This window comes from Pleuronectes platessa, chromosome 5, assembly GCF_947347685.1.
Source record: "Pleuronectes platessa chromosome 5, fPlePla1.1, whole genome shotgun sequence".
NCBI classification, from domain to species: Eukaryota; Metazoa; Chordata; class Actinopteri; order Pleuronectiformes; family Pleuronectidae; genus Pleuronectes; species Pleuronectes platessa.
The window spans coordinates 17825671-17837982 of record NC_070630.1 but is presented as its reverse complement, the minus strand read 5'-3'; the positions used below and the strand labels follow the sequence as shown (position 1 = coordinate 17837982).

The following is a 12312-nucleotide window of genomic DNA, read 5'->3' as shown; positions in this document are numbered from 1 at the left end:
ACTAGTTGACCTGATGATCTACCATATTCTTAGTTAATTGTTCAATTTAACAAACAAAAATGTTGACATAGGCTCTCTAGAAAATACATTCAAGTATTTTGCGATCGAATGTTTTGATGATAATAATTTTTGTCTTTTCATGTCGTTTTATGACGAGGGTGATTTGCGTTTTGGGTTAGAATGACTTTTTTTTAATTAAAATGCATTCTCTAACTTCATTTCGTAAACGGGCACATCTTCTGAAGGCGTGCGGATACCCACAAAATGGACTAAACGTCAATTTTGTGAAACAAATGTGAAACCTTTTGAGTAGAGACCTTGAGTTGTTAAGAAAATACTACATAAAGTTATTTCACGAACACACTCTCTCGACTCTGCGCTGCCCTCTAATGGATGTATTGCCTAACAACCATGCCAATGATAAAGACACATGAGCAGTTATGGTTGCATCACTTTTGAAACGACGTACCTCTTTCAGCACGTAAAGGATGCATAAATGAGCCTTAAGGGTGCTACTGAGGTAATACCTTAGTGACTTAAATTAATTTGACAGAATAAGCCTTTGGCCTTTTGATTCTTTTTATTCACTTGTCTTGGTTCACGCTCAATGCTCTTGTCAGTGTAGTTTCCAGTCTCAGCAGCTAGCTTAAAGCGCACTGTCCATATAGCACCAAGCACCAGGCAAAGTTCGAAGCAGACTAATGAGCAAGTGTATGGTTGGATTCTTCTGCTAGTTTCATGAGGTTTCCTCTATTACTTTTTAAGTAACCCTGACAGAAATTATTCTCTGTGACCATCGCTTGTTAATTTCAACAAATCACTGCTCAACCGCTGCAGAGCCCTGCTCCTCTCTGAGAGGAGTTTGTTTCCGCTGGGCTTTTTGAGGGCTGTCATGGTTTCTTCAAATGCGAGACATGCGGGTGCAGATGAATTGGATTTTTTTCGGTAACCTATTAGTGTGGATGTTCATGGACACAGAGGAGACTAGAACTTGCTGATGTATCAAGTAATGGAGATATAAAAATAAGCTGTAGTCACGGCATGGGAAAGTCATAACTGAGGGTTTTCCTGCACTCCATCGTAAAAACAGCAATTGTCCAATCATAGCATTCTGTCAGGATTCATTTCCCTCAAATGGTGAATAAGCATGGTGGGGAATTTGAAACTAAGAGATAGCATCGATTTTGAAGGGCGGTGTCTAAATGTGGGCTGTGGTCTCTGCAGGTGAGGTAGGGAGAGGGGGCGATGATGCAAAGGAGGAGGTTGAGGTGGAATTTAAGAGGGAGGAAGGGAAAGGTAAACCTCTACTGCCAAGAGACATCTGGGTGTGGTAGGATCCTCCTTGAGTCTAGGTAGAAGGTTTTGGTCTTGCTGGGGAAGGCCATGCTGGAAGCCACTGCGTGTATCTGAACCTGAAGGAGCTAAAAGTACAGCACAGAGCTCCACTAACATCAAGCAGTACAAGGCCAAGGAGCCAATCAAACAGCATTGTTTTGTGATATTAGATATCTTTAGCTCATGCTACATTGGCAAAACTCAATGGGTGAGTGAGTAAATGACCACTGCTCTTTCTAAATGAACCGGTGCAAACAGTTTCCATTATTGCACCCTTTTAGCAACTCTTTGTAACTGCTTGCAAGCGAGAGGCTCACCACAGTTTGTTACCCAGCCAGAGGCTTTGTACCATGTAACAGACAAAAGCTTTTTTCAGACATGAACTGCAAACCTTGAGCTTTCGAGACATAAACCGGAGGAGCCGCATGTGTGAACGCAAATGTCCCAATCGGTTAAACCGGACATTAAACACATGTTACACTCCAGTTTCGCATTGCAAAGTCTGACTGAACCATATGAAAATATAGCCAAAATAAAATGTGTACACCCAATCTGAATGTTGGCCACCTCTGTCTAAAACAGTTGCACTTTTTACGGAAAATAAAGCTTAGCAGACACAGCAACCGTAACTAAAGGGAGCAAGGCTTCTCAGGGGTCAGTTCCTCATTGCAAGTTTTCAGATTTACTCTTGTAAATACACTGGATGCTGAAAATGTAAAAAGGAAAACAACCAAATAGAAAATAATAGTAAAGACAGCACAGGTTACAGTTCAGCGCTTTGATCGAGCATCCTCTTGACACTCTGTGTCACTGGGCTCAGGCCTCTGAGCGTTCAAACAACTAAATCATGCGCAGCCACGACTGTGGATCTCTTTCTGGCCTATGATCCCTGTAAGAGATCAAACGCTGACCTCCGCTGAGCCTGTGGTGTAACTGGGACTGAATGGGTTTACATAACACCAGCTTGGCTTGCATAACAAACTGACCATTGGCGAGCAGTGAACTATGATGTTATCACGTTTGGAATCCAAATTGAATACATTTGGTGTTTAGCTCTGGGACTAATGCTCATTAAAATAATAATAATAGTGTAAATGTATTTGAAAGCTGATAAAACAAATCATCCATTAAATGTGGCTGAATCTGAATAACGTTTCATCCAAAGGTTCATTCAACATGGATGTGATGATAGGGCATGGCTCCTAGTTTTGGGTGATTGTGATTGTATAAGGCTCGTCATCGAAAGGTTATAGGTTGAAATCCAAAGCTGAAAAACTATGAAGTGAATTAGTGAGATTTGTTTTACTGCAGTGACAACCTTCCCAAGGTTGCAGGAGCAGGATCATCTTTAAACTATGGGAATCCAACATGGTGAGTTCTTGCTGGGTATAGCGTTAGTATTTACATGTATGGTATCAGAGAGTGTTGTTGTTTGGTCGGTTTGAGGCTTCGACTCAGGCCAATATTTGACATGATGACCTCTTTTGAATAAATAAATGTGTTTTGTGTCCTCTTTTGAAATTCAAGTTGAATGTTTCTATCATAAGTGTGTACTTTAAAAAATCCATGGTCATCAGTTGAAATCCAATTTAAGGCTATATTACATCATTTCCGAGGATATACATTTAAAGGTTTCCAATGTTCCAACACAGCAGCAGTATTTCTGCTCTGCTCTCCCATGCTGTCAGAAGGCACAGGCACAAACCACGGCCACCACCACTATGTTGCCGATAGTTGCCAGCACGGCGATCCAGAGCCAAATGGTGTCGCTGGACACTTTCCCGTCATCCTCTGCTTCTGAGGGTCGAGAGTAGCCGGCGTTGAGGTTGGAGGTAGACGTCTGCAGGGACGTGTTGCCATTGTACGGAGAATCCATGAAGGCCCCGCTCACAGCAGGGAAATGCTGTCAGGAGAGAGGGACAGAGGAAAGGAACAGGAAAGGGAGAGTTTAGATTAAAGTCTGTCAAATGGTTTTTGTAATGCAAAATCCAAGAATATTGAACATTATGGAGCACGCAATTTGTTTGATTTCTACAAGAAAGAAAGATTAAATTGTTGGAATAGATTGTACAGGAAGGCAACAAAGTACATTTTAAGAAATTAGATGCTAAAGATTTTTGATGAATTCTCATTTTAAAATGCAAAAAAAGTTTTCTTTTTTAGAGAAATTCCACTGTGTTCGTAAACAGTGATTTTTTTAAACCAGAAATATCAATTATTTCAAAATGCAATCAATAATTTCAAATTTTGATTGGGTACATGTTTGACATTGGATTCAAAATATGTCGAAAAATCTTAAATTTAATTTGGAAATTGCAAAAAGCAAATATCGATCAAATAAATATGTATAATCCACAATATTAACTAAATGGTTTATATAGGTAATCATAGTTTGAGGCGAAGTTATAATTTTTTCATAAATTTTTAATAATTTATCTTCATTATGTGTCCAGATTTCACATCAACAAAAAGTAAAAATTTGACCAATGAACCCAAAAATGCTACATTTCCAAACCAAAATTAAGACCTGAAAAAGATTTGCTGTAGAGAGTGGTATAATTCAGGTGCCACCTTTTGAATGAGAAGATAACTGATTGATCAGATTAAATCAGCGGCAGAAGGATCTTCAGATGTTTCAAATGAATACAAATCGGATGCAATAACCCCTTAACGTCTCATGATGAGTGAACAATGACATGTTCTGTTAACCCCACAGCTGTGTCTGGTCCCAGGACAGCTGTACTGTACAGTGCACTGGAATCAGCATCTCAAAGGGATTGAATCTCAGACGGATAAACAGAGTCTGACACATGTCGCACACACATGTATATATATAGACGAAAAGAGACAGAGACGGACACACGCAGATGATGTGAGAGAGGGACCACAAAATGATGGATGGATCTCCCTTTTTGTCTCAGCTGGATGTATTTGTCCCTGCAGGCCTTCCATAGGACCCAGTAAAAAACTAACAGGAGTCGCAACAAATATACATTGAGCCACATTTGGTAATTAATAATAGCCTAAAATGTCTAAAATTAAATGATATATACAGTATATATATGCACACACTCCATTTCTTTCACGGTCACACGCACATGTTTTAGTTGCATGCGTTGCCTCCAGCTCTTTGTTCTGTAGGTGTAACAGCTGTACTGCAGACACAGGGTTTGGGCACTCAGGTGTGTGAACTGAATATAGCCGACTCTACGTTTTTACACTAGTTCCTCGACACACTTTGAAAGAAGACAATAACACGAGCTCAAGGGCTGACTCACACTCTTATGTACGTGCAAACACAGACTGCACAGTGTGGCCTTTAATAATTCAAGCTTTAAATCTGACATCTGAAAGGCTCGAAGGAGTTTTACCCTTTAACTCCCAGGTGTAACCGTTTCTTTAAGCCTCATTATGTGATCGACAGTATATTAATGCAGATATTAGATTTCTTTTAAGCTCCTATTCTCAATAACTCACATATTTTGCTGTGTTTAAATTCAGTTCCCTGCCATTGCATTAGGGAGTTACAAAACTGTAGGTTATGTGTGTCTTGATTCAGATTTGGGAAATAATCACATGAATCATCTCATTTGTGAACGTGTGGGGGAATGAACTTTCAGCAGATTAATATGAGTTTCCGACTCTGCCTCAGCATAACTGAACTCAGGGTCAAACCCCCGGGATCGTGATAGATTTTTTTCCCCCTTCAACTGTGGTTCTGGGATGCTCTAAAGCGTCAGGTTCAGTTTGACCCCGAACTCTGGGTTCTCTCGTGTCCTCATTCACCCTGACTCTGCTCCCAAATAGCAGACGTGACTTCAGGGCAAATTCTCACTAAGGAAACCCTCAAACTTTGCTGTTTAAGAAAAACAGTGTTAAAGCTCCGTTAGTGCTCATTGTTCTTATTATAACAACCATGAAGCTATAGATTCCAGACCCTGTTTATCAAATCCCACTGATGTACAGTATGATGATGATTTCATTATTCATGCACAACTGTCTCATCTCATCCGTTGAGACCAACATGTGTCTGTGTTCCTTCTCATCAGAAGTGAAAAAAAAGGCCAAAATGTTGAGACCATTAACATCCAGCAGCATAATTTATGGGAGCTCTCACATCAGCCACGTAATATGTATATTTAATTAAAACTGCCTCTTGAGGTTTTTCATGGGGGAAGGAGTGGGACAGGCGTATGTTTGGCTGTTCCTGAACATGCGACTGACCCACATTAATAACCTATGATCCAAACTGACGACAAAACATTTTTCCAGCAGTAGGACTGCTGCACTTGTTCACCTTCTCATTAAAAAGTCTCTGCCCTGCAGCCGTGTCTCATTCTGCGAGCAAAACCCACAGAAAGGTCATCAAGCAAAACAACAGTGAGCTGGAGCATGTGCACGTGTCATCACAATAACCGTGGCATTCTGCAGCTCTGTACTCAAAGTAGCAATAAGCTCTGAATGTACCTTAGTGGTAATCAGGCAGGTAACTATTGTAGTCAAAGCTTCTGCTCTGCACATGAAGAGCAACTCCCTTTTGAATAGAGCGTTAAACCATAGACTCTACGACACATATCGTCTTCGTTCCGGTTGAACATCACAGATGCAGGTAACGGAATATTGTGCTTGGATTTAATTTGGAGCCAGAGTGCAGTACTGATCGTGGTGTGGAGTCGTAACATTGAGGTCTTGATATTGAGGGCTCGACTATTGCGATCAGTTCTCAGCTGTCAATCCTGATGTTTCACCCCATTTAAGCAAAAAATTACTCCACCATTTAGAATTTTTTTGTTTGGTCCAAATCCCATTTGCTAACATAAGGGAGACCTATACTGCATCCAGCCACCAGGCGGCGACTTTTGGGGAACTGTCATGTCGTCACTCTTTCATGAAATGATGAGGCGTTTTAAGTGCTAACTTTGATTTTCAGTCTTCTTAAATCTGCTGCTTTCTACACTGCCTGCCATGTTTTTTCTTTGACCTCGGCTGTGACTCGTATTCGGTTTTCACTCCCTGACTGAACAAGTCTGGATGAAATTAGTGATTAATGATGTTCTATAAAGAGGTAGACAATGCTTGAATAAATCAATAACATGCCACAGTGAGACCTTACATATCTGCACACCGACTTTCTTTTTCCTTGCCTAAGTCCAGCTCAGAGATACAACATCAAATGAGTGGTGGGGACCAGAACGATTCCAAACAAACGAACATGAATGCTCACCCACACACACACACACACACACACACACACACACACATACACACACACACACATACAGTGCATTCTAGTAGTCATTTTCATTGAATCTGTTCATTCAGACTAAATTTGAAGTTATAAGGAGCTGACAGCTCTCTGGTCTACGACGGCTTTAAAGTTTCACTGAATCTACTCTTTCCATTTATTTGTTCGGGTACACACTGAAAAAAAGACTGTGACTGATTAAAGATTTTACATTGCATCCACCCAATAGTGATTTTCATGTTTAAATGCGTAATTTCTCGAATAAAATATGGTGACAATGACAATTTTCAGAACCCCAGTCAACCAGTGACTTAGAAACTACATCAACAATCATAACATATCTAAAGAAAAGTTGTAGTTATAAGAATAGCCAATATTCTGCTGATTGTTTAATCCATTCATGCACCCACTGTTCAAGCTTTACTCAGTTTAAGGCTAACTGTTGTACATGTGTTCCAAGAGGTGTAGGCACTAACATTTAAAAAACATATTATTAGATTTACAGAAAGCTGAAACCAGAAGCTATAGTTTCAGTCCACCTGAAGTTGGTAATGGAGCAGTCAGTCTGGATAATGACACAGTGATGTATTCTAACGGGTACAACACTACCAGGTAAACAAATAGGAGTCCAAAACAATCAACAAAAGTAGATTTAAATTGCTCAGATTGTTATAAAGGACATTTTAGATGCACAAATTTTACTACAAAAGAAAAAAATGTTGCCAGAGTTGAAACAAGAAATCTGTTGCTGTTGTTCATTCCTAAAACACTCGCAAGCATCACAACAAAATCAAAGAGGCAAATGTTCGACTGCAATTCAACACTTTATTCACACACTGAATATTCGATATATGTTGAGAGAGAGTCTGACTGAATGTGAGACACAGAAACAGAAGCCTTCAAAGTTTCAAGTCACTTCAACAATAGAGCTGAGTTACTCACTCCTAAAACATCCTTATACATGCAGCTATAGAAAACCAGAATGGAGAAAATGAAAATATATACAGTAAATATATAGAGAAAAGGTAAAGAGAGACAAAGAGGAAAACAATAAAACAGAGCAAGACAGAGAGATGTACCTGCTGCCAGCTGTGTATGAAGAAAGAGATCAGTTCCTCACTGTCCCGTACTGCACTCTGACTTAGACTGAGCACATCCACACAGAGAGAAAGATAGAGAGAGAGAGAGAAAGAGAGAGAGAGAGAGGAGGGGACTGATCCCTCCCACTGAAACCAAGAGATGAGAGTGCACTGTGAAAACGTGTATGTATATGTGTGTGTGTATGTGTGTGTGTGTGTGTGTGTGTGTGTGTGTGTGTGTGTGTTTGTTTGTGTGTGTGTGACACAGATTTTAAGATGATGCTGTGGGACTGAGTCTAAAGATGTAAAGACGTGTGTTTGTGTGTGTTGAAGTAAGCTGAGTTATGTAAGTTGAGACTGCAAACGCACGATTTGTGTGTGTGTGTGTGTGTGTAGATGACAGAGTTGTCATGCTTTCCTCTTTGAAACAGCTCAGCTGGACACCTAGTCCCATGCTGAGAACATGTTATGATTGTATGATCAAATCTTGTTAAAGCTGGCAAAAACAGTCACCGTGCAATACAAATGTAAAGAAAAGGAAACATTAAAAGGGTGATAACAGCAACACATCATGCTTCTGATGGATAGTCTAGAATAAATCTAGGGGGGGGGTTGACATAACAGTTTCTTTTCCAAACTGATGATGTAAAATGATCAGTTACAACCCCGGCAAATGATGCTTCTATTCAGTCAGGGGAAAATGGGTTAACAGAGAAAGTTGTAAATCAGAAAACCGGAGCATTTGTTCTCTACACGCATGCATACATGTATATATGGTTTGCACCTGAGTATTTTTGCGTGTATGGACTATGTATAGACACTGATGTGTGTGTGTGCTTGTACGGATATTACCAGCATGCATTTATGTACGTATAGGCGAATGCATATGCACGGATTAGAGAACATGTCTTTGTGCTTGTGAGCGTCCTGTTCTGTGTGTGACTAAGGGACAAAACAGCTGTGTCAACATATAGTCTGTCCACATAACAATAACCATTGTGTAATGGAATCTCTGTTTGCTTGTTGATTTAAACTCAAACAATCTAATATCTGAAAGATTTTGTGTAACCGTATCCAGTGGCATCGTAGTGGCGGGGGGAAGTCGATCTGTTCCCAGGCCCCAGAGGGGAGGGGGACCTTTAAAAGGCCTGAATGATTAAAAAATGATTACATTGTTATTTTAATTTCTAGGTAGCTGAAACTGGCTGAATTGATTGACTGAAATCTGTATCCAAAAATAGTGGAGGGTTCTTAAGGTCATCTGTCGCATCCCTGCAAACAAATGGTTAAGTTCTTGCCGCACGCTTCAGAAAGCAAATGGAGGGCAGACATCATTGGACAGATTTCTTTCTACAGAAAGGAGAGTCCATCCAGCAATGACACAGGTTATTACACCGGGTCACACTGGCCACACCAGGTGTGTGTGTTGCAGATTCAAAGTGTTCTGATGTTCATGTAGCCAAGGGTTTCATTCGCCTTTACTGAGAGCTCATAATAAAACTAGGGCTACGTTGTAGCACTTGCGGGCCCGAGCACCCGCACGTTGAAGCCTGTTGCGGTCGGTGGAGAGAGCGATCGATGACCAAGCGCACATCATCGATCGAGCATGCACTTCTCCACGTTGCATGCGTTTTGCGCTCTGCGGCAGTAGGTTTGCCAGTAGGTGGCGCCATCACTATTATTACGCCCAGACATATATATCTGTTCATGTAGGCGCTCTGATGTAGCGTGAGCAATTTTGTGTCAATTGGACAATGTTAACAGAACTTAATTTTCACACTGATCAGTAGGTGGCGCTATGACCCTGAACTAATATTTATATGTGGAGCTGTTCAGATCAGTATTGTGATCATAGGTCAGTAGTTTGGAGCCGGTTGGATAATGCAGAGTGGATTAACAAAGTACTTCCTGTTTCCTGGTGAATCAGTAGGTGGCGCTATGACACTGAGGAAATATTGACACATAGAGCTGTTCAGGCTTGTACTCTTATCATGTGACAGAAGTTTGGTAGTGATAGGACAATGCACAGTGGAATTATGAAAACATCGTGTCCTTTGGCGAAGGATGATCCTTCGCCAAACATCAATGTTTACATGGTTTGAGGAAACGTCACAATTCTGACCATGATCTAATGAATTGACTGATCTGATTTGAGCTGTATATTGTAAATCAGCCAGGAGCAGTTCATCAAAGTATAAAACATGTCACTTCCTGTAGCCACCAGGGGGCGCTGTAATTTCAATTCATAATTTCTGTGTAGATGTCATCAGGATGGCACCCTTGTCTTACATGTCTAGTTTGGACTCGATTGGACAATGTATGTCCGAGATACAGAACCTCGTGTTTTGATGGCGTTTAATCAAACTCAAGACGCCACGCCACGGTCACACGGTGTGACGAAAGGTCAATCTCTTAATCACTTTTTATCTCCATCTTGTTGTGATGGCACTGATCTTAATTTGAAGTTAATCTGATGAAAGCCCTGGGACAAGTGCATCAAGTAAAAATGTGGAATATGGAAAAAAAATGGCCACTTAATCCAAAATGGCGGCCTCCCTGTTTGGTCAAGCATACCTATCCAAGATATTTTTTTGTTTGTTATGAAACGACACATGTCCCGATAGATTTGTATAAATGTCGGCCATCGTAGTGCCGGGGTTGCCCTATAGGGGGCGCTGGTCAGTTTTTTTGCCACGCCCATTTCTTAAAACCATATGAATATCTTCAGGGGGGGGCTGTTGTTACACACATGTAGTTTGAGAGAGATAGAATCATGAAAACTGAAGTTACAGCAATTTCGTGTTTCACGGCGAGTTGATGAACTTTAATGCCACGCCATTCATATGGCGTTTGACGAAAAGTCACGGTAATCTTATGTCTTCATTGTCAATGTCTTGGGACCCATTTGATACAGTTTGACATGGTTGAGGTCAGTGGATGAGGAGAAATTCATCCAAGTGTAAGACAAGCAAAAAACAAGACATTTCCTGTTGCCACCAGGGGGCGCTGCGGTTTTAAGTCATCATTTATGCATAGATGTCATCAGGCGGGGACTATTGTCTTACATGTCTAGTTTGGACTTGATTGGAACATGTATGTCCGAGATACAGATGCCCGTGTTTTGATGGCGTGTAACCAATTTTTAACGCCATGCCACGGTCACACGGTGTGATAAAAAAAAAATCCCTCAATCATTTTTTATCTCCATCTTGTTGTGATGACACTCATCTGAATTTGAAGTTGATCTGATGAAAGCCCTGGGACAAGTACGTAAAAGTAAAAATGTGGGATATTGCCAAAATGGCCACTAAAAGCAAAATGGCGGACTTCCTGTTGCGTTTTTCATAATGCTCCATGAGACTTTTTTTCATGACTGGTCACGATACACCTATATCCAGATTTTGATGAAAATCCGTTATGTGGAAACCTAGGGGCTGGTTCCAGGGGGCGCTGTAGAGCCATTTTGCCACGCCCAATTCCAATTACTCCAGAATACTAAAATATCCGCAGACCTTGAATTTCCTGCAAAGTTTCATAACTTTTTGAGCATGTCTAGACCCTGAAAAAGCCCCCCAAAGGGAAATAATAATAATAATAATAATAAAAATCCTTACAGATTCAATAGGGCCTCTCACCATTCGGTGCTCGGGCCCTAATAATAATAATAATAATAATAATAATAAAAATCCTTACAGATTCAATAGGGCCTCTCACCATTCGGTGCTCGGGCCCTAATAATAATAATAATAATAATAATAATAAAAATCCTTACAGATTCAATAGGGCCTCTCACCATTCGGTGCTCGGGCCCTAACTAGGGCTACGTTGTAGCACTTGCGGGCCCGAGCACCCGCACGTTGAAGCCTGTTGCGGTCGGTGGAGAGAGCGATCGATGACCAAGCGCACATCATCGATCGAGCATGCACTTCTCCACGTTGCATGCGTTTTGCGCTCTGCGGCAGTAGGTTTGCCAGTAGGTGGCGCCATCGCTATTATTACACACAGACTTATAGATCTGTTCAAGTAGACGCTCTGATGTAGCGTGAGCAGTTTCGTGTCAATTGGAAAATTTTACCACAATGTCATTTTCACACTGATCAGTAGGTGGCGCTATGACCCTGAACTAATGTTTATATATGGAGCTGTTCAGATCAGGATTGTGATCATAGGTCAGTAGTTTGGAGCCGGTTGGATAATGCAGAGTGGATTAACAAAGTACTTCCTGTTTCCTGGCGAATCAGTAGGTGGCGCTATGACACTGAGGAAATATTGACACATAGAGCTGTTCAGGCTTGGACTCTGACCATGTGACAGAAGTTTTGTAGTGATAGGACAATGCACAGTGGAGTTATGATAACATCGTGTCCTTTGGCGAAGGAAAATCCTTCGCCGCACATCAATGTTTACACGGTTTGAGGAAACGTCACAATTCTGACCATGATCTAATGACTTGACTGATCTGATTTGAGCTGTATATTGTAAAGCAGCCAGGAGCAGTTCATCAAAGTATAAAACATGTCACTTCCTGTAGCCACCAGGGGGCGCTGTAATTTCAAGTCATAATTTCTGTGTAGATGTCATCAGGATGGCACCCTTGTCTTACATGTCTAGTTTGGACTCGATTGGACAATGTATGTCCGAGATACAGAACCT

General features: G+C 41.0%; 1 protein-coding gene across 1 annotated transcript; it reads right to left on the bottom strand.

Annotated features, from left to right (window-relative positions):
• Positions 1 to 7740, bottom strand: LOC128439728 (uncharacterized protein C14orf132; the record flags this gene model as incomplete). The annotated part of the gene is made up of 2 exons (XM_053422117.1): positions 1 to 3238; positions 7660 to 7740. Coding segments are annotated over 2 exons (300 nt in total), but the record flags the coding sequence as incomplete, so codon positions are not given.
• Positions 7741 to 12312: the final 4572 nt, after the last annotated feature.